At 42.3% G+C, this 24,984-nt stretch overlaps 1 protein-coding gene across 6 annotated transcripts in view; it reads right to left on the bottom strand.

Moving 5' to 3' along the window:
- ATP11C (ATPase phospholipid transporting 11C) overlaps positions 1–23,074 on the bottom strand; it is a 160,663-nt gene extending 137,589 nt beyond the window's left edge. For 3 of the 6 annotated variants that reach the window (XR_009050295.1, XM_057718388.1, XM_057718390.1), the window contains exon 1: positions 22,380–22,585. Coding sequence is in view for 5 of the 6 variants with exons in the window: in XM_057718388.1 (XP_057574371.1) it covers positions 22,380–22,406 (27 nt within the window). In the remaining variant the exon portion in view is untranslated. Of the gene's footprint in view, positions 1–22,379; positions 22,586–22,938 lie in introns of those variants that run through there. The other 3 variants (XM_057718386.1, XM_057718389.1, XM_057718387.1) reach the window with 2 other exon arrangements.
- Positions 23,075–24,984: the final 1,910 nt, after the last annotated feature.

Here is a 24,984-nt window from a genome sequence, read left to right as displayed (position 1 = left end):
TTTCCCTGCTTTATTTTCCCTTTACCACTCATCACTAGCATACAAGATATTACAACTATTTACCTTGTTTATTGTCTGCCTCCCTGTCTACTGGTTGTTCCCCCAAATCTGTTCTTCCTTTCTTCCTGAGCACCTGGCTTTCCAGCTAGAAACTACATTTTCCTATTTCCCTTATGGCTAGGGAGGACCATGTGACTAAGATTTCTCCAAAGGTATGTGTGTAATGCTGATGTGTGAAACTTCCTGTTCATTTTCCTAAAGAAGCTTGCCTGGACCCCTCCTTCCCTCTAGCTGGCTGGAACTTGAAAAGCAAATGCTGAGGAAGGCAGAACTGCCCCACTAGCCTGGGACCCTAGATGACCTCATGGAATAGAAGCTGCCCTCTTGCCCTGGGCTATTACATGCCAGACAGACAAAGATCTACCTTTTTTGGCTATTATATTTTGGAGCTCTCAGCTTACCCTTTACCCTAACAATACCCTCCCCCGTTAAAATGTAAGGTTCATGGGGGCAGAGATTTTTGTTTGTTTTGCTCACCAGTGCATCCCTAAGAAGTAGGAGTGCCTGACACATGGTAAGGTAGTTAATATTATTCGTGAATTGATTAAATAGACAACATTATTATCACTTCCACATCTTCAAACCATCTTCATGGCTTCCAGAAGTTCAGATTACAAGATCCAAAGACAGTGCCCCAGAAGCTCCTATACCCCATTCATTGCCATCTTTCCCCTCCTCCACTGAGTGTGCCCTTCAGCCCCATTAGCCTCCTTTTCAGTTGCCCAATGTGCCTGGTTCTTGCCCAACTCAGGGCCTTTGAACAAGCTGGTTCCAGTATCTGCTCCCAAACGCCTCTGCAAAGTAGCCCCTCCTTCTTTCAGTTATCTGCTTACATGCCATCTCCTCAGACAGAACTTGTTGGCTACCCTATCAAAAACAGACCCTACTTCTGCTATCTCTGTTCCTGATTCATTTTATTACTAACTTATGAAAATGAATAATTACAATATTTGTTGCCTCATTTTTAAATTGTAAATTAGACTATAAGTTCCATAAGAACACGAACCACTTCTGTTTTTACTTACTACACTATCCTCTTTGCATAGCATAGTGCCTGACCAGTCATAAGAAGTCAATAAAGGGGTGAATGAATGAACTCCACTAAAGATGCTGTGTTTATTTTTTAAATACTTTGAAGTAGACATGAGTTAAAGCATATGTAGCTCTCCCATAAATGTAGTCTTCAAATGCCCTTGACTACCAGCCTGACAATAATGTGTCTATTTATGGGGACACATAAACCAATGCATATTCTGGCATGCCTTTAATTGTTTTCCTAGAAGGATTAACAACCAGGTGGAATTTGAATGACTCCTATTGGTATGATGGACCAAGAGAAGCTTTTACTAGGATGTCTCAAATGCAGGTTCATATAGGCATATACAATTCAAAATAAATGAAGATTATGTTTCGGGGGCATGACAACTGGCCTCCCATGACCTCAGATCCAAAGATCAAAGACTGTTTCATCTCTCGGTTCAAGGTTTCAGTTCATCAATTTGCTTCTGGATTATGTAACCTGAGGTGGCCCTGTAGAACTGTGTGGGCACCAGCCAAACTGGGTACTCCAGAACACTCTGGAAGTATTCAGTAACCCAGACTTTCAAAAATGCTGTTTTGCTCGGTATCTTATCTATGATGGTAGATACACAAACATACACATTGGATAATAGTGCATAGAACCAAATACACACACACACACAAATGAGTATAACTGGAGAAATCTGAATAAGATCAATGGATGTTATCAATGTCAATACCCTAGTTGTGACATTACACTACAATTTTGCAAGATGTTACCACAAACTGGGTAAAGGGTACATGGGATCTCTATTGTCTTACAACTGCATTTTCTCAATAAATTTCAATTAAAAAGTGCTGCTTCAACAAAAAAACTCTAGGATGCTGCAGGATTCAACTGGTTATTTTGTGAAGAAAACAGGAAGGAAGAGACTGGGGAAATGAGAGAAAGAGAAGTGAAGTAGGAATGAATATGAAATCTCATAGTGGGAGAGATTACTAAAAGAACACTGCAATCTCTGAAAATATATGCACATATCCTGTCTACTTCAGGTTACAGTGTCAAAGAATAAAAGGTTGTTACAGAACACCTAGTTCAACTCCTGCATTTTAAAGTTCTAAAAAATGAGGCTCAAAAAATAATTTGCCAAATTTTAAAACTTTTAGAAAAAATAAAAAAGAGACTAGCCTTCCAACTTTGGCATAGGGAGGGAATGCTTAAACAAGGCACATTAAGCAGTAACCACAAAGAAACCAAAAAATTTGACTACATTAAAGTTAAGAACTTCTTTATCAAGAGGCGCGCGTGTGCGCGTGCGCACACACACACAAGCCACAAACTAAGATATTTGTAAAAAATGTAACCAACAAAGGATTAATCTGAATATGAAAAGGACTCATAACTATAAATCAGTATAAGAAAGGTAACCCAATAGAAAACAGTTAAAAGACATGAACAGATATTTCAGAGGGGAAACATAAATGGCCCATAAACATATGCAAAGATGCTTAACCTCATTAGTAATCAGAGAACTGACAAAATGTAAGAAGTCAAACAATATCAAGGGCAAAAATATGAAGCAGCGGGAACTCATACATTGCTAGTGGGAGTGCATACTGGTAAAAGCACTTTGGAAAACAATTTCATCTCTTCTTGTAAAGTTGCGCATTCCTAGAGTTATTATGTGTATTTGTCTTCCTATACATATGCCTGACTGTGTGTTTGTACATGCATATGTGTATCCTACACACATTGGGGGGAACCCCTTTTATAAAATATACACTAAAAGACACATTTTTGGTCATACAGAAAAAAAAAAAAAACCCTGCGAATAACCTATAGGTCCATTGACACAAGAATGGATAAATTCTAGTATATTCCCAAAGTAAAATATTATTCAGCAGCAATAATGAATCAACTATAGCCACATAAAACCTTATGAAGAATCTTAGCAATTTAATACTGAGTAAGAAAAAAACCAGTATACTATTCCTATAAGCTCAAGAACACTAAATAATATATTACCTAAATTTGCATATATGTTTTAAAACTATTTTTAAAAGCAACAAAATGGTTCACAGAAATAAGGTTAATAGTTACAGGGTTGAGGAGAGGCAGGGGGATGAGATAAGGAAGTAACTCACAGGTAGAATTATATTGGTAACGGCTTAATTCTAAAATTGGGTTGCAGGTACGTGAGTGGTCATTTTATTATTATGCATATATTAACATGTATCCTTCTACAAGCACTGAATCTTACATTTGTAAAAGATAATGTATTTAAAAAGGAAGTGATTTTCCGAAGGCTACACTGCTGGTTAGTGGAGGCACCATAACAGAGAAGTTTCCAGTCCCATACCTCAAAGAACTTCCACAATGCTAGGTATACATTAGGAACAAAATAGACATTTGTTGAAGCAACATGAATTTCATGACTACGTAAAATATTAATTCTAAACATGGATTCTATAAATCTATTAATGTCTTCTGATTTGATTTCATTTGATTAAACTGCCTTCATTAGTATGTTTGACAAGTAATTTGCACAAGAATATTTTAATTGCACTGCTTCACATTTCAAAACACAGATGTATATTCTATTGATACTTTTCATCAAAGCCTAGGATCTAATCCAAATTAACAAGTGATCATGACTTTTAAAATAGATTTTATTTACAGAATTCCATTTTATGGAAACTGCTCCCTTGCTATGGTTATTATGCTCTGGTTGAATCATTGGCTATAATAAACACAGCAAGCATCCAATTCTGCTCCACGAGACAACTGGTTCTCAAATACGTACATATGAATTGTCTTCTTATTGCCCCTACTGTCTCCTAGCAGCTGTGACTCAGCCAATCCAAGTGCTGCCTCTCTACCATTGCGCAGCTAATTGTGTTCAGGAGTAGAGATGAGTGTCCTTGGGAATTAACGTCAGGTGGCCACTGGCAAAGACAGTAGTGGTGCTCCCCAGGAAGCCCGCCCATCATATTCCAGCACCACCAAAAATGCTCTCCTCCATTAGAGCTAAGAGGTTGATATAACCAGAGTTAAGTTCATTTCTAAAGCACAGTACTAACAAAGGCATGAGTCGACTTATCTGATCCCCAATCACTCGGGTTAGTGTAAAATGAAAAGTACAACCACTATTAAAAGCCCACAAACAGCATGCATGAACAGCACTTCCTAAAGTTTATCATTGTTTTCATTCCAAGTACAGACATTTAGGGACTTCCCTGGTGGTCCAACGGTTAAGACCTCAAGTTCCCAATGCAGGGGGCCAGGGTTTGATCCCTGGTTCAGGGAACTAGATCCCGCATGCTACAACCAAAGATCTTGCATGCTGCAACTAAAGATCCCGCATGCGGCAATGAAGATCCCATGTACCGAAACTAAAACCTGGCACAGTCAAATAAGTAAATAAATAAACAAATAAAAATACTGTTCTATCACGAAAAGAACACAAATGGCAGACAGCTGCCTAGGATGTGGAGAAAAGGAAACCATGTTACACTGTTGGTGAGAATGTAGATTCACGTAGTTGCTGTGGAGAACAGTGTGGAGGGTCCTCAAAAAATGAGAACTGCCATATGATCTAGCAATTCCACTCCTGGGTGTATGTCTGAAAAAAACCAAAAACACTAATTCGAAAAGATACAGCAGCAGTATTTGCAATAGCCAAGATATGGAAGTAACACAAGTGTCCATGAACAGATGAATAGATAAAGAACATGTGGTATATACATACAATGAAATACTACTAAGCCATAAAAACGAATGAAATTTTGCCATTTGCAACAACATGGATGGACTTGGAGGGTACTGTGCTTACTGAAATATGTCAGACAGAGAAAGACAAATACTGCATGATATCACTTATATGTGGTATCTAAAAAGTAAAACAAGCTGGTATATATAATAAAAAAGAAACACTCACAAGCACAGAGAACAAACTATGGTTACCAGTGGGGAGAGGGAAGGGAGGAGGGGCAAGATAGGGGTAGAGGATTAAGGGGTACAACCTACTATGTATAAAATAAATAAGCTACAAGGATATATTTTACAGCAAAGGGAATATATCCAATATTTTATAATAACTATAAATTGAGTATAACTTTTAAAAACTGTGAATCACTGTTGTACACTTGAAACTTACACAGTATTATAAATCAACTATACCTCAAAAGAATAAAAATTAAAAAAAATACTGTTCTAAAAAATAAAATCTATTTAACAAAACAACAAAGTACAGACATTTATCACACTCGTCACTGTTAAAGAAGAAATGAAATTTGGGGCAGGGTATAGTCAAACAAGCGATCAAGAGATGGAGGCCTGCCTACCTTCTTCCCTTCTTAAAAAAAAAAGAGAGGAAGAGATGGAGACCTGAAGAGTAACAGAGATAAATAACCCAATAGAAAATAGTCAAAAATCAACCACACTCCAATAAAAACTAATTTAAAAAAAAAAGTGAAAAAATTCCACTATGAAGCCTAAACATTATACAAAATTATAAAGCTGGGAGAGAACTTAAATACTGATAACCCAGGAGCCCTCACAGTTCACAGAAGAGGAAACTGAGGACATAAGTTACAGAGCTGAGCCCGGAATTGCTATTTCTGAACTCCCATTCACTGAATAATCTTGGACAAGCCATTTGTCCTCTCTCTGTCCATTTCTTCAGCTGTAAAATGAAGAGGCTAGATGACTCAAAGGTCTCTAAGATCCTTTACCAGTTCTAGGACAAAAGTGTGATGGTTAATTTTAAGTGTCATCTTGACTGCGCCACATACTGCCTAGATATTTGGTCAAACGTTATTCTGGGTGTGTCTGTGAGGGTGTTCCTGGATAAGATTAACATTTGAGTTGGTAAACAGAGTAAAGCAGATCGCCCTCCATAATGTGAGTGGACCTCACTCAGTTGAAGGCCTAAAAAAACAAAAAGACTGACCTTCCTCTGAGTAAGAGGCAACTCCTGCCTAACGGCCTTTAAGTTGGCACACTGGTTTAACTGGCCTGGGGACTTGAACGGAAGCACTGGCTCCTCCTGGGTATCAAGCCTGCTAGCCTTTGGACTGGAACTTACACCATCAGCTCTCTAGGTTCTCTGGCCTTCCCATTCAGACTAGAACTACACCATTGGCTCTCCTGGTCTCCAGCTTGCTGACTCTAGGTCTTGGGACTTCTCAGTCTCCATAATCGTGTGAGCCAATTCCTTACATTTCTTTATATGTGTATGTGTGTGTATGAAAAAATTTATTCATATATTTACATATAAATAATATTAAAAGAGTAAATATATAGGTATTTACACACACACACACCCCCCCACCCACTCACCCTACTGGTTGTTTCTCTGGAGAACCCTGACTAATAATACAAGAAGCAAATGTATATAATGAACTAATGCTTATAAAGCATTTAAAACAAGTGTCAGGAATTTTACTACTCTGGTTTCAGCTGTTATTATAATGGTAAGAAGGCAAAGATGATTTACAACTAAAACAGTTCCATAAACCTGCAGAATATCAATGGAGTCAGAAATCAGTAATTCAAGGCACTGAACAGAACAGTTATTTTTGTACACAGACAGCCTAACAGAACACAAATGTTTACACTGAAGGTAAAATGGAAAAAAAAAGATAAAGAAAACTCATTTCAAATTTTGATCAGTATAAAATAAAAAGATTATTTCCATCCTCATGTATTAAGGGCTTAAATGAGACTCTTACCACTATCATTTCTAACTGGTACCCAGCAAAACTGTAATAAACTCACGGATATAGTAATATTAAAAGTACTTATACCTCGATATAACTATTTTTTAAATTTAAAAAACAAGTATTTGTAAAATTGTAGACTAAAAAGTTATCAAAAAAACTTACAAAATGAAATACTTTAATCTGTAAATATGTCATTTCTTATTTATAGTTAAGTACTTTCATTGTATTTATTATTATTATTTTGGCCATAGCGCAGGGCTTGCAGGATCTTACTTCCCCAACCAGGGATCGACCCCAGGCCCTGGCAATGAAAGCACCGACTCCTAACCTTTGGACCACCAGGGAATTCCCGAAGTGAGTGCTTTTAAAGTACAATAGCAAACTTCAAGAAAGTCAGTGTTGTAAATGTGTGCACAATGGTGATGCTCATAAATATAAAGTTATTCATTAAGTACATCAGAGAACATTAAATACTTAAAAATATAATGAAAAAGACATATACTGTATATATTCGAAACGGCATGCTAGAGGAAATGACTTCATTTCTAAAATATGAGTAAAGATTTTTTTTTAACTGAACACAACAGTGATGTTTAAAGAAACTGGACAAAACAAAACAAAACAAAACAGAAAAGAAACTGGACAATTTGATCTCTCAGGCAAGCTTTCAAACTCTATGATTATAAATGCGAAATAAGATTAAAAATACAGATAGGAATCACATACATTCATTCAGCAAATATTTATTGAGCATACACTACATGTCAGGCACTGAAGCATTAGCGATACAGCAATAATCAGAAATGGTTATTCACTTTCATGGAATTTACTACATAGAGGGAAGCTTGATACTACATAAGTTAGCAAACAAATATAATATGTAAATGTAAAGTCAACTGTGATAGTGAGTATAGAGGAAAGGTTCACGGTGCTATGAGAACCTGGTAACCTGCCATTGTCTGAGGGAAGGATAGGGACAGTTTCCTTGGGGAAGTGATGATTAAGCCGAGCCCTGAGAGATGAGTAAGAGTTCAAGCAACTGTCCAACAGGGAGAAGTTTACCAGACAAGGAAAATTGTATATACAAAGGTCCTTTGGCAGATGGAAGGTAAAAAGTGAGGATGACTTTTTGCAGTAATAGAAAAATCCATCCTAAAATCCACATAGAATCTCAAGGGATCCTGAATAGCCAAAACAATCTTGAAAAAGAACAAAGTTGGAGGCCTCATACTTTCTGATTTCAACTTATTAAAAACTATGATAATCAAAACAGTGTAGTACTGGCATAAAGACATATAGATCAGTGGAATAGAATAGAGTCCAGAAATGAACTTCTCACATATATGGCCAGGTGATCTTCCACAAGGGTGCCAAGGCCACTCAATTGGGAAAGGAGAGTCTTTTCAATAAATGGCACTGGGAAAACTGGATATCCACAGGCATAAGAATGAGGTTGGACCCTTACCTTACACCAAATACAAGAGTCAATTCAAAATGGATTAAAAATCTAAATGTAAGGGGCTTCCCTGGTGGCATAGTGGTTAAGAATCCGCCTGCCAATGCAGGGGACACCGGTTCGATCCCTGGTCCGTGAAGATCCCACATGCTGCAGAACAACTAAGCCCATGAGCCAAAACTACTGAGCCCACATGACACAACTACTGAAGCCCGTGGGCCTAGAGTCTGTGCTCTGTAACAAGAGAAGCCACCGTGATGAGAAGCCTGCGCACCACAATGAAGAGTAGCTCCCTGCTCGCCACAGCTAGAGAAAGCCCACACGCAGCAATGAAGACCCAACACAGCCCAAAATATAATAAATTAAAGAAAAAGATATAAATGTAAGCCCTAAAACAATAAAAATTCTGGAAGAAAACATAGGAGAGAAGCTGCAGGACACTGTATTTGGCAATAATTTCTTGGATATGACACTAAAAAAGCACAAGCAACAAAAGCAAAAATAGACAAATGAGACTCCATCAAATTAAAAAACTTCTATGCATCAAAGGAAACAAAAGAGTAAAAAGGCAAAGTACTGAATGGAAGAAAATGTTTGGAAATTATATCTGATAAAGGGTTAATATCTAGCATATATAAAGAACTCCTACAACTGAACAAAAAATAACCTGACAAAAAATAGGCAAACCATGTGAACAGACATTTCTACAAAGATAATATAAGATCTTATGGCCAAAAGCATATGAAAAGATGTGCAACATCACTAATCATCAGGGGAATGTAAATCCAAACCACACAAACATCCATTAGGATGGTTCCTACCACCCCTCCTCACCCTGCCAAAAAAACAACAAAAAGTGTTGGTGAGGATGTAGAGAAACTGGAAGCCTTCTGCAATGGTGATGGGAATGTAAAATGATGCAGTTGCTATGGAAAACAGTACAGACATGCTGTCAAAAATTAAACATAAAACTACCATATGATTCAGCAATCTCACTTCTGGCTATACACCCAAAAGAACTGAAATCAGGATCTTGAAGAGATATTTGCACACCTCTGTTAATAGCAGCACTATTCACAACTGTCAAGAGATGGAAGCAACCCAAATGTCCATCAATGGATGGTTGGATAAACAAAATGCAATATATAAACCAAATAGCATTCAGCCTTAAAAGGGAAGAAAATCATGTCACATGCTACAGCATGGATGAACCTTGAGGCCATTATGCTAAATGAAATAGAAAAATATGGTAGGACTCCATTTAGATGAGGTATCTAAAATAGTCAAATTCATAAAAACAGGACAATGGTGGTTACCAAGGACTGGAGCAAGTAAGGAATGGGAAATGAGGTGGTGTTGTTTAATGGGTACAGAGTTTCAGTTGTGCAAGATGAGAAAGTTCTGGAGATCTGTTGCACAACAATGTGAATATACTTAACACTACTAAACTGTACACTTAAAAAAGTTTAAGATGGTAAATTTTATGTTAATGTCTTTTACCACAATTAATTTTTTTTTTAAAAGTAAGAAGTGCAGAAGAGCTGTGGAAAAGTTTGGCAGTTCCTCAAAATGTTAAACAAGAATTAAACATTTAACCCAGCAATTCCACTTCTAGGTATATACCCAAGAGAAATGAAAACATATGTCTATACAAACACATGTACAAAAATGTTCAAAGCAGCAGCATTATTCATAACAGAAAAAAATATATAAACAATCCAAACGTCCATCAGCTGATAAATGAATAAACAAAATGCGATATATCCATTCAATGGAATATTACTGAATCATAAAAAGGAATGAAGTAATAATACATGCTACAACACGGATAAACCTTGAAAATATGCTAAGTGAAATAAGTCAATCACAAAAGAGCACATATTGCATATAGAGTCGACTTACATGAAAGGCCCAGAATAGGCAAATCCATAGATCTGCAGATTGGTGGTTGCCAGGGGCTGAGGAGAGGGAGGGATTGGGACTAACAGCTAATAGGTACAGGGTTTCTTTTTGGGGTGATGGAAATGTCCTGGAATTAGACTGTGGTGATGGTTGCAAAACATACTGAATATACTAAAAACCACTTATGTGTAAACCTTAAAATGACAAATTTTTTATGTGAATTATGTCTCAATTTTAAAAAGTGAAAGAAAAAAAAGGAAGAGTACGAGCTGATACCGGTCAGGTCTTTATTGAGAGAGTACTGGAAAGTCACTGAAGGCTTTCAGATATGCATCTGTAAAAGAGCCCTCTGATGCTATGTGGAGGATGGACTGGAGAGTGCAGGAGTAGATGAGATCATCTACTACAATGGTCCAGATAAGTGATAGTGGTACCTTGAACTTGGATGGTGGTAGGGATGGGAAAGCAGAAAAGTGGATGGACTTGAGAGCTCTTTCAGAAACAGAACCTATTGAATTTGCTGAGATTAGATGTAGGAGATAAAGGGAAAGGGGCTATTAAGGATGACTGCTAGGTTTCTAGCTTGAGCTACTGGGTAGCGGATGGTGCCACTTATTGAAATAGGAAAGACTGGAGGAGGAACAAATATGAAAGAGAAGGGATGCTGACGATTTGGACTAGAGTGGCAGTCATGATGATGATGCAAAGTGGAATCAACAGCTTGTGGTTAGGAACTGGTTATGTGGGACTAAGATGCAATTCATTTTCTGGTAAGGCACAGCAAAGGTCAGGTCTGAAGGTCTATTAAGAACCGTGTTGTTTAGTGACAGTGAAACAGAAGTGTACTCTATGTAATAGTACACTTTGCTCCTGGACAAAGGCCTCATCCCCAGCTTTCTAAAATGACCACCTGTACTCAAGATTATAAACTACCATATTGTCTGTGGGTAGTAAACGTCTCTGAAAATGTGCACTGATTATGTAAACAGGACAACTAAATAACCAGTCATATAATATTACATGAAGCAGGGTCATGAAATATTACCCCAAATACTTATTCCACCCCAGTTCCTGTATCAAATCAGAAGACTGAGGACCACCACAACTGGAATCATGGATTTCAGAAAAGAGAGTCTACTGGGTGATTCCTATAGCTATAATTGTGGAAATGAAAGCCACCTCATGTCCACTTTCAGTGCTCCCTTTCTTAAAGCCTAAATTTCACCACAGCAAACATAAGCCATTGAAGCGTAAGGTTTCGGTCTTTCTGCTGCATTTAGAGTTGGAAGCTAAGCCCTCTAAATTGACTGGTTCCGCTGCTCTAAGTGCCATAAGCAGCAACTCGGCCTGATTGCCCAGGTAATTGCCTCCTCCTGTAATGAGGTTGTCAATCCCTAGAAACTCATGAACTTCAATCCTTTGGGTTCCCTAGCACCTAGTTCACATGCTACCTCCTCTACAAATCCCTCCTCCTCCATCCCCTGCTGCGAGTGCAATTTGGTGCCCTTGTCTGAATGCCTGCGGCACTTACTATGTGTGCCTTCAAGAGGATACCATTGATGACCTACTGCCTTGTGAGGAGGTCGGTTCTGTGTGGTCTTCTGTCTCTAATAGACTGCAAGCTACTGGAGAGCAAAGCTGTGCCTTACATACCTCTATAACAACCAAGCAGGGCAGGATGTTCAAAGGAAGCTTTTGATTCATATGCATGTTTTCAGAAAAGAAGCCAAAGTAAATTGTGCATTATATTATAGATCCCTTAATCCATATTACTGCAAACTACATTAATTGTGAAGCTTAAAGAACATCCCCACTGCTTACACAACAGGTGTAACTTACATAATCTGCTGTATCCAGCTGTTACTTATTTGTGACAGTTCCCTCCTGGCTTCTGCTCCCTGTTGATCTGCAGGATTACTGCATCTTCCAGTATTATTTCCTGATTTATTCTTTGCCCCAAATCATAAAAGAATTATTATTTTTCCTTTTTGACAACAGTTTAAGAAAAAAAGAATGAAACTTAAGAATAACCAGAGAGATACCTCTGGGGTTTTCCATCATCACAGAACTCAAAAAACAATCCTGAAATAAAACAGTATTTATAAATATTTCCATAAAATTCATTCATTAGCCCAAGCATTTTGTTTTCCTTTTGGCAGCTTTTCCTATATAATCATCCTTGACTAAATACTCTTCAGTATGCCCGCTCTTTGGAATTATATCACCCAAAAGGATTTTTAAAATCTGCTGCCTATGAGCTAACGGCTAGCCATGTATAGAATGGGATGAAGTAATGATGCAAATGAATGTTGGGACTATGAGTAAATGGATGGAACGTGCAGGAGTGGGGGCAGTGACAAAAGTCCCAAAGTCAGAAAAAATGAAAATCCACGAACTTTGTGATGCTCCAGAGAGGAAACCAGCAAGTGTTGACGCTAAACTGGCAGAAACATCAATACTTCCTGGCTCCCCCACTGGGGGCATCAATTTACCACCGGTAGGCTGCTCTTCCGCTGCAAGTGACAAATAATGAATACATTCAACAATATGAAAAGGCATGACCGTTAATCCAGAAGCATGGTGTGTGCAGCAATGAAAAAAAGGTGGTGATTGCTCGGAGTCTCAGACTTAGTCCTGCTGCTGATTAGCTTAATGATCAAGGGCAAGTCATTTCCCTTCACTGAAAAATACAGGATTTCCTAACAGCGTGTAGGAAAAAGTTAACAGAGTAGGTCTAAGACTGACTGCTATTCTTAAAAAGGTCTGCTTACAAGGTTGGTACTCTTGACACAGACACAGTTGATATCTAGCGAAGTGGGTTTGGGGAAGGTTCCTACCATCCTAACCGATAAAGAGTAGCTCGCTGTGCCTCAACTGTTGGAACAAACAGTATGGTTTATGCTAAACACCTGTTTTCCTTCTGGGAGTCTGAATTTTTGGCATGTTCCAGGCAGAGGGTGTATGTCTATGTGACCAGCTCCCAATAAAAACCCTGGGCACTGAGTCTCCCTTTGTAGACAACTCGTTGCTGGAGGAATTAAGCACAACCTGTGTGACTCCAGTGGGAGAGGACTGCTGGGAGCTGCGCCTGGTTTCCTCCAGACTTGGCCTCTTGAACCTTTTCCCTTTGCTGACTTTGTTTAGCAGCCTTTTGCTGTAATAAATCATAGCTGTGAGTACAACTGTATGCTGAGTCCTGTGAGTTCTGCCAGTAAACCATTGAACCTGGGCGTGGTTCTGGGGACCTCCGACACAATTGGTATAGTGTTGAATAGCCTACCAAACTTCTCCAACAGCCTTGCCAAGAGTAGGTGTTATGTTCATTCTATCAATGAAGAAAGTAAAGTTCAGAGAGGGGAACAGAGTGTACATAGAAAATAAACATTTCAGTGTTCTCAAATTTTCGTGAACCAAGGAACCAGCTGAAGTGCCTGCTAAAAATGCAGTTTCCTGGGACCTATCACCTGAGACTTGGATTCAGTAGGTTTGAGGCCCAAGAATCTCTATTTCTAATAAGCTTCCTAGATGATTCTTAGGCAAGCAGTCTAAGGACTACACTTCGAGGAACATTTGATGTACAGGAACCACAACGCCCAAGTCCCAAGCTAGGCAGTAAATGGCAGAACCAGGGCTTGCAATGACCCTTTATAACAACATTAAGGCTCTTTTCACAACAAAACTGCTTCCAAATCCCTCCAACTCCACAGTTCCTCTGGTTGCTCTGCCTTCTCACTACAGGTATCCACCCAGCTGATGGCAATTGGGTGCAAAGAGAGGACGGTATGTTACATTCCCAGCACCAAATACTAAGTGGTAGCCCGAACCCAAATAATGCACACTTACCACAGAAAGTCAAAAAACATACAGCTCTTGGAGAGTTAACTCTGCAGCTTTGGTTTTCAAAAAGATTTGATATGCTGGTAGCAACAGAAAATATAAGCTTATGCATGAGATTTAACAAAAAGAATATGAATTTTTGCTTACAATTTTAGAAGCTGAGGACAGTATATTACAGTTTTCTGTGAACGGCCAACAAAAGGGAGGGCACTAAACATTATCTTTCTGGCTGATCAAGAAAACAGCCTCAAGTAAATGCTTTTTGCTTAGTTTTTAAGCGGGCATGAAAGTATATATTTTTTCTCACTTAGAATAAATATAGTGTAGTATTTTGTCCACTGAAAGGATGTTATTTTTAGTGCCATGCACTTATTAGTAGCCCAGTCCAAGACGCATAAGCTTCTTGGTAGGTGATCATTTTTCAACTGCTATTACTGACTCAGACTGTGTTATCAGTTCAGGAAGTATTTATTGAGCATCTACTGTCTACTTGATGCTGTGCTAAAGGCATAATCATTATCAAGAAAACTGCTCTGATTTTTTCAATACCTACGTGAAAGAGACTAGGAAAATACAGCCACTGTAATACTTGAAGACAACACCTAACACAGGAGTCTAAAAAAATTTAGGTATCTCCTTGAACAAGACAGTCTTCACCAATCCTCCCATATTCTATTAAATAAACATGGGGCAAAAAACTGATGACAATCTGTATTTCACAAATACATATTAACCTCCTAAATCTGGATATCCACAGTCCAACATTATCTATAAACCTCAGGTAATCAAGCAGTCAGCCAAACCAGCAATCCCTCCATACAGTGCAGTAACTGAGGGGATGTCTGCCAATGTGCTGGCACAGGGCACCCCACGCCCATATCTGCAGTGCTGAGCACTCATTCATCATTAAACTGCAGTAGTGTTAGCATATGCTGCAGTTGTGCTAATGTTTGTTTTACAATCACCACTGATCTACCCTTATCCCAGGCCAGGAAGGTAAGTGTTAAGTGAACAGAAATAAACTTGAAAACAGTACCTACTTCACTTGTGGAAGCCTAGAAACTCACTCCGCTCAACCAGAAAATGCCTCCCGATCTCAAGAATTCCAGATGCAAAAGATTATTCCATATAAAGCACTAGAGATGTAGAGGAAACTCCAACACCTTGAGAGGAAAAAACAAAGTGTTTTTATTTTGTGTCCCATGCTTTCACCTCTTTGGGAGAACTGATCAACCATGTTAGAAAAGCAGTCTGCCTTAATGATTTTTTTCCATCACTCAACAAACCAGTATTTGAATTCACTCATGGGCTAGTTGTTTGCACATCATCCAGACACAGGGATGTTCGTTATGGTTCTCCCAGGGGCCACTGGCCATCCTTTACCTCCCAGAACCTACTGCCCAGCTGCTGGTCAACCGGCAGCCTGAATGAGGAAACAAGCTAATTTGGACAGTTGATCAATATGAAAATGGCCAGCTTCACCTGCTCGAATCTCCCCTCTGCTAAAAGCTCATTAAGAGCCCTGGAAACTACCTGATTTGTAGGCACTCAATATTATCCACTAAAGGGTTGAATTATGAACAATAATCATAAAAACAGAAGGAGAAAACAGTAAACCCTTACAGAAGGTATTTAGAAGACATTCAGAGTTTATGTTGCTTAATCAGTAAAAGCCAGATCAGGAAAAAAAAAAGATAAAACGTTTTCAGGTTATTTAATACTTATTTCAAGTAATAGTGATTCATTCCTAAATAGGTTTCCCAGTTTATACAGGATTAGACTAACATCTATTTGCAAAAGAGCAGTTTGCCATGTATAGGTCATGTTGAAGGTGTCAAATGCAACAAATTCCTTTTTATCTGAAATCCAAACAACCAGAAAATATCTGAGATTGTTCACTCTATTTCTGGTAGAAAGACAAATGACAATTAAGTATATAACAGTAACTAATTCACAAAAAATCAAGTTGCATGGTTTGTCACAAATGTGTTACAGAGCAGTCACCATGTCCTCTATATGTATAGCTGTGTATGTAATGACAATTAATCTCATGAAGACAGAGAGTCGGTCTTGCTCACCGATGTGTCCCAGGGCCTACCACAGTGCCCAGTACATAACAGATGCTCAGTGAACATTTGCTGAATGAAATAATGCTCTGCAAGATCATAAAATGGTGTAATCATCTAAAAGGATTGTACTATAGTCAGTATAGCTTTGTCATTAGGTAGACTTATTCTAATACTTTAAAAATTGGTAATCAGTACACAGTACACCCCAATGTTTAGGTTCTGATCACAGTTCCAACGTGGGGGGTGGTCCCCACACCAACAAGTGATTCTCAGACACCAGCTGGGTGTCCCATAATTCAACCCAATTCTGACACTATCTATGGAGAGGTAGCATCAGATACCCCAGGTTAAGTGCTCAGTCCTACAAGACTCCCCCCACCCCCCACCACTTCATACGCCAGTACCAAGTCCAGGTTATCTCCCGTGTTTCTGACCAACTGACTACAAACTGGGGGTTCCAACAACCCCCACCTTGGGTTTCAGACACCAGCCTCAAGTCCAGGTTGTTACCTGTATTTCTAACTGACTGGCTATAAATCAGAGGTTCCCACAACCTCCTCCTTTGGTTTGATTAGTTTGCTAAAGTGACTGACAAAACTCAGAGAAACATTTTACTTACTAGATTAATGGTTTATTATAAAAGGAGCCGCCAAACGGAGATGCACAGGACGAGGAATGGGGAAAGGACGCAGAGCTTCCATGCCTTCTCCAGGCCCACCACTCTCCCCCAAATCTCCATGAGTTCACCAACCTAGAAGCTCTCCAAACCCTGTCTTTTGGGGGTTTTATGGAGGCTTCATTACATAGGCCTCACACGCCAGTGGCCAATAGGTTAGTCAATCACGCCTAACCTATTGGCCACTAGTGACTGAAGTCAATCTCCAGGCCCTCTCCATTCCCCAGAAATCAGGCGAGTGGGACTGAAAGTTCCAACCCTCTAATCAAAGGGTTCGTTCCTCTGGTAACCAGCCCCCAACTTGAGGTGCTTTCCCAATTCACTTCATTAACATAATAAAAGATACCTTTATTGCTCTCAGCATCGGAAATTCAGAGGGTTGGTTTTAGGAGCTCTGGGCCAGAAACAGGGACAAAGACCAAATATCATATATTTATTATAAATAAATCACAATATCACACCAATTAACTGGAATTCCTCATTTTTAATCATTCTTCGTAAGCAAGAATTTACTATAAATATCACTATCTATAAGTAGAAACTATTATTTATGTGAAACAAAGAAATTGTTCATTCAAATATTTATCAAACACCTACTATGCACCAGGCACTGTGCCAAGTGTCCCTGCCCCCAGCAACTTTCACAGTCTAGGGCAGCCTTTCTCAACTGGAATTCCTCACCTCCAGATGCACGCATAGGAGATAAGTATTACCTATAATGGATTCCCTAGGGCATCAGGGGTTGATTCTCTCCCAGTGGAGAAAAGACTAATGTAAAGTGCCACATAAGTTAAAAGGAAATTACAGTATAATATGATAATAAATGGTTGCTTTTAGTAGGGACAAATTCACCTGTTAAACCCAGTCACGTATGAACTACCTCGTAGGAGCCAAGATGCACAGGCCATTTGTAATGCTTGTGTAAATGCAAAACTATTGCAATACATACATTCAGATATTTTAAACATAATAAAATAAACTCATCAATATTTTGCATGCTCAGCAATGTCAGGCCAAAGATTTTAGTAAAGTGAAACTTAAAAAAGAGTCTAATTACCCTGATAATGATAATTCAAGGAGAAAACAAAAAAATCTTGCTTCTAAAAAAAAAATATTACCTGAACTTTATTAATTGCCTCCATATATTGCTTCACTAGACTGGCCCTGCCTTGGACTTGAGGTAGGAGATAAATGGGCCCCAGGATGAGCAGCTGGAGTTTGTCCCTGGTGGACAGATACTCCAAGACAAAGATAATAGTAGGAGCACAGAGGAGCTCAGTCCTGTCCAGATAAAAGATAAAGGAGACCACATAGTCCTCATTCTTGAGGTCAAAGAGACCTTCCCAGACTACACATGCGCAGAAAGGCTCCTCAGAGGTCAAAAAGGAGGGGGTGCGCCACCCCATAGTAGGTGAGGTCAATCTACCCATAGACCTCTTTGTTAGAATCCACCTTGGCTAAGAGATGCACACACATGGGAGGACCCTGAGATAAACCAAATATAGACTCAGAACCAGGCAAAGCAATGGGACTTCCCTGATGGTCCAGTGGTTAAGACTCTGTGTTTCCACTGCAGGGGGTACGCTTCCACTGCAGGGGGTACGCTTCCACTGCAGGGGGTACGGTTCAATCCCTAGCTGGGGAACTAAGATCCTGATGCCATGTGGTGTGGCCAAGTAAGAAAATAAACAAATTCATGAAAGAAAAAAAAGAACCAGGCAAAGCAAGATGATCGGCCAAAGGAAACCTGGAAGAAATGCCCCATGTAAGTGATTCAAACTACCACAAGGGCACGACTCTTTTTCTCTGATCCCTTTTTCCTCCTAATAAACACTGTTTCACTACTTTCTGTCTCTTTGTGGGAATTCATTTCTACAGAGCCAATGGGCCAGGTCCTTGTCACTGGCCACTGGCCCTGGTGGTCTAGTGGCTAAGATTCAGCGCTCTCACTGTCATGACCTGACTTCAATCTCTGGCCAGGGAACTGAAATCCTGCTTCAAGCCACCGCGGCCAAGGCCACCCGAGATCAGACTCAAAGTAATAAAATGGTGGCTACCTATTCTGAATATTTTTGGTCTTATTTTGAATTTTCATTATACCTTATGCAGTCTAATTTCTTTTCAGTCCTGGGCCTCTTTGACAGATATAAAATTTTCTATATGATATCACTACTATATGCTGCATGCTTTATGGAACCAAAGCAGTTTGAGAGCTTCCAGAATCAGAGACAATTTTTTTCCAGTATTTCAACTCAAAACTTAAGCTTTTATATGTCAATGATCTAGAAATTCATACCCGTTTAATATCGCTCTCTGACAAGCTAATTAGACCGCATCCACTTGGCCAAGCCCCCTGATCTACTACATCGAGGAATGTCTTATTTTGAATCATTAGCATGAAATAATTTAGTAAGTCAAATGGGGGCAATTCTTGTTGTTTAGACTCTCATTAAACCTTTAAACCCATGTGAAAATGCTATTGTAATCACTAGGAATGTTATGAAGAGTATAAGACAGAATAACATAAAGGTCCCTGATGCTTAAGTCTCAACTAGTCCAGACTTCCAATTAAACATGCTTTTAAAGGAAATAAACTGTACAGACAAAGCTACCATTATTTACTTATTGTATTTATGGAGAATGGAGATGTTGACTGGGAACAGGCAGTGTTTGTTTTTTAAAGAACTTTTATTGAGATACAGTTAACATACAATAAACTGCATATATTTAGAGTGTACAATTTGGTATCCCAATCTCCCAATTCATTTCCCCCCAACCCTCCCCGCTTTCCCCACTTGGTGTCCATATGTTTGTTCTCTACATCTGTGTCTCTATTTTTGACAGGCAGTGTTTTTATTACACTCGTGGACATCCAACTCTTAAATCTTTTAAGACACCCCCTACATACCTAAATCCAAAAATCCTACACCAAATCCACCAATATCTTTCTACCTCAAAACTGTCAAAAGGAAAGTCATAATTCATCAGAAAGGAAAGAAGACAATTTTTAATGGCAAAGACATCAAGGCCACGTCTTTAAAAAATACAATGAATGACTATTTCTTTTAGCTTGAAACTGGAGAACCTAGGGAAATAAATGACATCTTTTAAACGATTCAGCAAACACTGCTGAGCCACAGAAGATGATACTGCTTCCCATGCCAGGTTTAAAATGTAAAGCCCTGTCCTAACATGTAGTATCTAGTTTTCAGGGACCAAGAACTACAATCGATACCACTGTAATTTATGTCACATTCAAAGTCAATTTCAGATACATACAGGTACACACAAAAAAAACACAATTTTGAAAGGAATTCATAGCCCCACCTCTGAAATATAAAAGCACACAACTTAAACTACATCTACATTGCTCTGCAAGGCAAAGTCCAACCTAAACCTTTAGTTGTATCCTTCTAGTGATGTAAATGGGAGTGCCACTCAATCTCCACCAGGCAAAAAATGAGGACAGCGTTTGGCTTACTGATTAGGGGAGCTACAATCCCCCCCATCAATATTTTTTGAAGTCATTCTTTAGCAATGAGTATTTGATAGCATGTTTCACATTCAGTCCAAGGATCTGCAGATTAATTCCTTGCCCCAGGCCTAGGGCTCAGATATAACTCCTGAGAAGCTTTCAGTTTACTGCACTGGTACAAATTCCGGAGACTTAACCACTGTCATGGTTGCACAGGAAAATGTGAGCAGTCGGGTATTCCAGCCGAAACAATGAGGTCAAAGCTCAATTTCAGTGTGAGCGTAAGTGATTCTCTGCAGAGATCTTGGATGGGGATGTAAAGTACCAGCCTCAAACCTGCAGGCTGGCACCTCAACAACTGCTGCAAATTCTACTGCATGCCCTAGCTTCCTGGGCCAGCACCGCTTCATTACTAGACTCACACAACGCAGATCACTCTAAGCAAAAGAAAAGCCAAGCGGGCTTTTAGACTGATACTTGGGTTGTTTGGTTTCAAGCGTTCAAATCCTTAAAAAAAAAAAATGGGGATGTCATCATCTCAATTTTGAGCTAATGAATTTATTATGAACCAGAGTCCATTTGCTTTCCAGTATAAGAGTGCTATGTGAAAAGATTATCCTTTTCCCAAATATTACAATTAGTCCTCTCTGTCACCTTTCCCTTTCTGTCACCCCCAAGCAACACTCCAGGATCACAAGAATCTACGTGAAATAGAACTATGAAGTACAGTGCTCTTTTACCTTCTCAGGCTAAATGTGAGAAACCAATTTTAGTCACTTGCTTTAGCAAAGCATCCAGTACCAGCCAATTCCTACGGATTTCAAAATCCTGATACGAACAACCTTGATTGCTCTGTGCCACAGGTAAACCTGCTCCAATTTCATAAGACACGCTTGTGGGTGAGGTAAACATTTAGAAAAACATTAACATACCACTGTTGTGATAATAATATCCTAAGAGGGGATGTATAATTATTTCATTTAGCCAGGGTACATTTGTGAAAGTTTCAAATGCAGAAAAACATGAGAGCAAATTCTTCCGACGCATGAAAAATGCTAGTAATGCTTCGATTAGGAATAATCGCAGGGAAAGAGCCAAACCGACAAGTTCTCAGACAGACATTGGGGTGGGCGGGACGCACAGCACTCAACCATTCTGCCTAAGGACAGAAAAATCAAAATTTACAGACGAACCCTTTCTTTCACATCATTGGCAGAATTACAACCCTATTCCCGCCGCCTCTTTTTGCAGTTAAGGAAGTTGCTACAAATAGCAGCACAGAAGTAAATGGTCCCGGTTTTACTCCATTCTTAAGGTACCCTCTAGAAGTAAACAGGTTACTCAAAAAAGTCAGTTGCCAGAAATGGCTTTTCCCGGTGCCAAACTCCCTTGCCAACGAAGTTCCCTTCTCTGGGGATCTGGAAGGGGGTCAACGTGGACGGAGGAGTCTAGCCGCAGCTCCCCTCTCCCCTGGGTCAATGTCTGGGGTGTTCAGGGCTCGGCGAGGCTTCAGACCCCGCGCTCGGCAGCGGCGGTGCAGCCTCCTCGCGTCTCCACCTCCACCTTGCCCACCCTGGCAATCGGCCTCGCTTTTATTATACCCTCAAGGTGAGAGGCTTAGGCTGGGTCTCCAAAGTTCGCCCGGCCTCGGGTCAGAAGCCGACCGAGCCCCGGACAAGGCTGAGGCCGGCCCCAGCCTCCCACCCCTCAGCCCCCAGGTCTTTTTTCGGCCACGGTGACAGGTCTAGGATTACCTCCATGTGCTCGTGGCAGAGGAAACAAAAGAAAGCAACCTCCCTGATAATAAAACGCCATCTTCGACTAATTGGCAAAGCGAGGGGCCCCTGGGTCGGTCCCCCCAAGGGTCCCCCACCATTCAGCCCGAGGGCGGCCCCCCGTCCGAGGCGGAGTTTCTAACAGCCCCGGGAAGCTCCGGATAAACTGTCCGGGGGCGGGGTGGGGGGGGTTGCTCTGAGAGCCCTACCTGCCTCCCCACCCTGGCCGCCTGGGCAGCGTGTTTCACTTAAAATGGAAAAGCGGGTGGTGGTGGTGTCTCCCAGAGATGCAGTCATCCCCTCAGAAAATTGTTCTGAGGGACCGGTCGAAGGGGCTGGCGAGCAAGCAAACCGGCACGCGTGGAGCCGCAGCGAGTGTACTTACAAAACGATTAAAGCTCCGGCGGAACATCGCGTCGAAGGCTGCCGGGCGCCGAGCTGGGCTCTAGTGGGCTGTCTGGGAAGGTGCCGTCCACAAAACACACTGCGGCGTGGGCCGGCGGCGCGAAACGGACGGCGAGGCTGGCTGCCCGGCCGCCCGCCCTCCGCACTCCCCCCGCCCCCGGCGCCCTCGCGCCCGCGGCCCCCGCCCGCCTCACTCACCGCCCGCCCCCGCCCCCGGCCCCCGCCCCGCCCCGCCCGTCCCGGGGGCGGCGGCCCCGCCGTTCCCCCAGCTCCGGCCCCAGCCCCGCCGCCACGCCGCTCCCGCAGCAGCCCGCGGAGAAAGCGAGCCGAGCGCGCGGGGGAGGGATGGCGGAGGAGCGCTAGGCTCCTCCTGCGGGGAGGGGGGCGCCCCGATCTCTCCACCAGCGCCGGGCTCTGCACCCCGCCGTCTGCACTCTTCCCCGGCGCGGAGCCTCCGCCCGCCCTCCCCGCGGCCAGCCCGCGTGCTTCCGCCCCGCTCGCGGCCACCGGGGAGCCTCCCGAGGCGCCCCGCGCCTCACCTCGCCTCAGCCCGACGCTACTCCCCAGGCTCGGGCGGGAGCCACCGCCTGCCCTGCCCCGGCCCTAAGTCGTCCGCCGCGCCGCTTCGCTCGCAGCCCCTTCTCGGTCCGCTGCAGCCGCGCCGCCCGCCCCGCGCCTTCGTCCCGCACCCGTGCTGGGGAGCCACGGTGCAGCCTGCCGGCCCGCCCCGAGCCTGCCAGGCAGCCGGGCTCCCCGCTTCCCGGCGGGGCGGAGCCGGGCTCTGCGCGAGGCGCGGGGACCGGCAGGGCGCTGCGGAGACCCCAGCGCGGGCGGGGCGGGGCGGGGCGTGGGCGGGGGGATTAGTTACGAAGGCCGCCCCCTCCTCGTCTGCAAAGGCGCGGGCCTCCCCCCTACCCTCGCTTCGCTCCTCTCCCACCTACGCGGCTTTCCCTCCTCTGGTTCTTTCTCTCGTCCTGCCTCCCCACCTAAACCGTCTCACTTCCACTTTCTCTATGAGGTTGTAAAAATCAGGCTTTGTGTCGTTGCTGCTGTGCAGCGGGGCGGGATTTCCCTGCCACCCCCCCAAACCCCTCCCTCTCGTCCCCTCCCCCTCGCTTCTCCCAGAGCAGCCTGGGAGTTGTAGTCCCGCCGTGCCCCTATTCCGCCTGGTACGGCGGGCTGGGAGCTCCCCCACACGCCCGCACGGGATTAGCCCAGAGGGTTGAAGGAGGAAGCGGCTGAGACCTCTGCGCCGAACCGCGGTTCTCAGCTCGGGCTAGAAGTGGAGGCCAGGAGCGCCCGGTAGATTCCCCGCGGTGGGAAATGTGAAAAGGATACGTGAGGCAAAGCCCCGAATGCCCGGAGCCTTCCCTAGGACGCGAAAAAGTGTGCACCGGGAAACCCTCTACACCCTCGGCTCCTAGTTTAAAACCGGAATTTGCGGAACTTTAAACATTACATATGAAAGCCGAGGCTAGAATTGCCACGAGACTGGCCGTCCCAACCCCCACGTCGCCCGGTTTGCACCGCCCTTTACGGCGTGCCCCGAGGCTGTTGGAGCAGAACGTTCAGATTCCTCTACAAAAGTAAAGAAGAAATAAGTAAAGGGAGTCCAGGGGCATTTCCACGAGCCTCTACCTTCTCCTGCCACTATACCTGCTGGGGACAGGGGCCAGCTGCACCGCGGGCCTCCCCCTGGGTCGTGAAGGGCCTTTACTGCTGGGCACAGGCGCTTCTCCTTTTCCCCTCTGGGGTTTAGATTCATTTCGACAGACCTTTCCTGGGCATTTTCTTTGTACCAGGCTGTGTTAGGGGCTGGGCACGACGACTTCTTAAAAGACCTCCCCAGCGTGGCGGGGGAGGTGTCGCGGTCTGGTCAGGGCTACCCACGTGCAAAAACAACAGGTTAGAAAGTAATGGCTGCTAGACTAGAGGTTTCAGGTGCTGAGAGCGCTAGTGCATCTGAAAAGGGGGTCTAGGAAGCTTTCTGGAAAGCGCTGGAGGTTACACTGGAACTTGCACTGTGAGAAGGCTTTAGAGGGAGCCCAGAGGGCATAGTCCAGGAGGGAGAGGTCGGTGAGGAAGTGTCGGACAAGGTAAGAAAGAGAACATACCGTCTTGGCAGACGGCCAGGATGTGTGGGCGGGCACGGCCCGGAGGAACTCTCAAACCCCAAAGGATCTACAGAAACAGCCTAGGAAGTTTGCACTTGATAGAGTGAGCCACGAGTAGCCCATCCTCATTGAAGTGCAAACGCGGGAGACTTAAGGTATGTTCCCAAACTGTCCTGATTACCAAGAAGTGAAACCGTGCGTTTCCAGTTCTTTCCCTATTATGGGTCCTTGTGTTTACTCACACTTAAGGCTGTATCTGGTGATTTTTTAAGGTTTATGTTAGATGTCTGTTAATCAGATATTAGGATATTTGATTTTATTGGCAAAATGGATCTAAGGTTTTGCTCTCTACTATTTCAAAGATTTATTTTCAAACAGAAAAAGTTTATTTTCTGGCTTTACTTTTATTGAGCAGAGCGACTAATGTAACTTAATTCACTAATTGTTGAATACCTACTATGTGGCAGGCAC

Source organism: Hippopotamus amphibius, chromosome X, assembly GCF_030028045.1.
Source record: "Hippopotamus amphibius kiboko isolate mHipAmp2 chromosome X, mHipAmp2.hap2, whole genome shotgun sequence".
NCBI classification, from domain to species: Eukaryota; Metazoa; Chordata; class Mammalia; order Artiodactyla; family Hippopotamidae; genus Hippopotamus; species Hippopotamus amphibius.
Note: the sequence above shows the minus strand (reverse complement) of the source record. Positions and strands in the feature narration are given on the sequence as shown.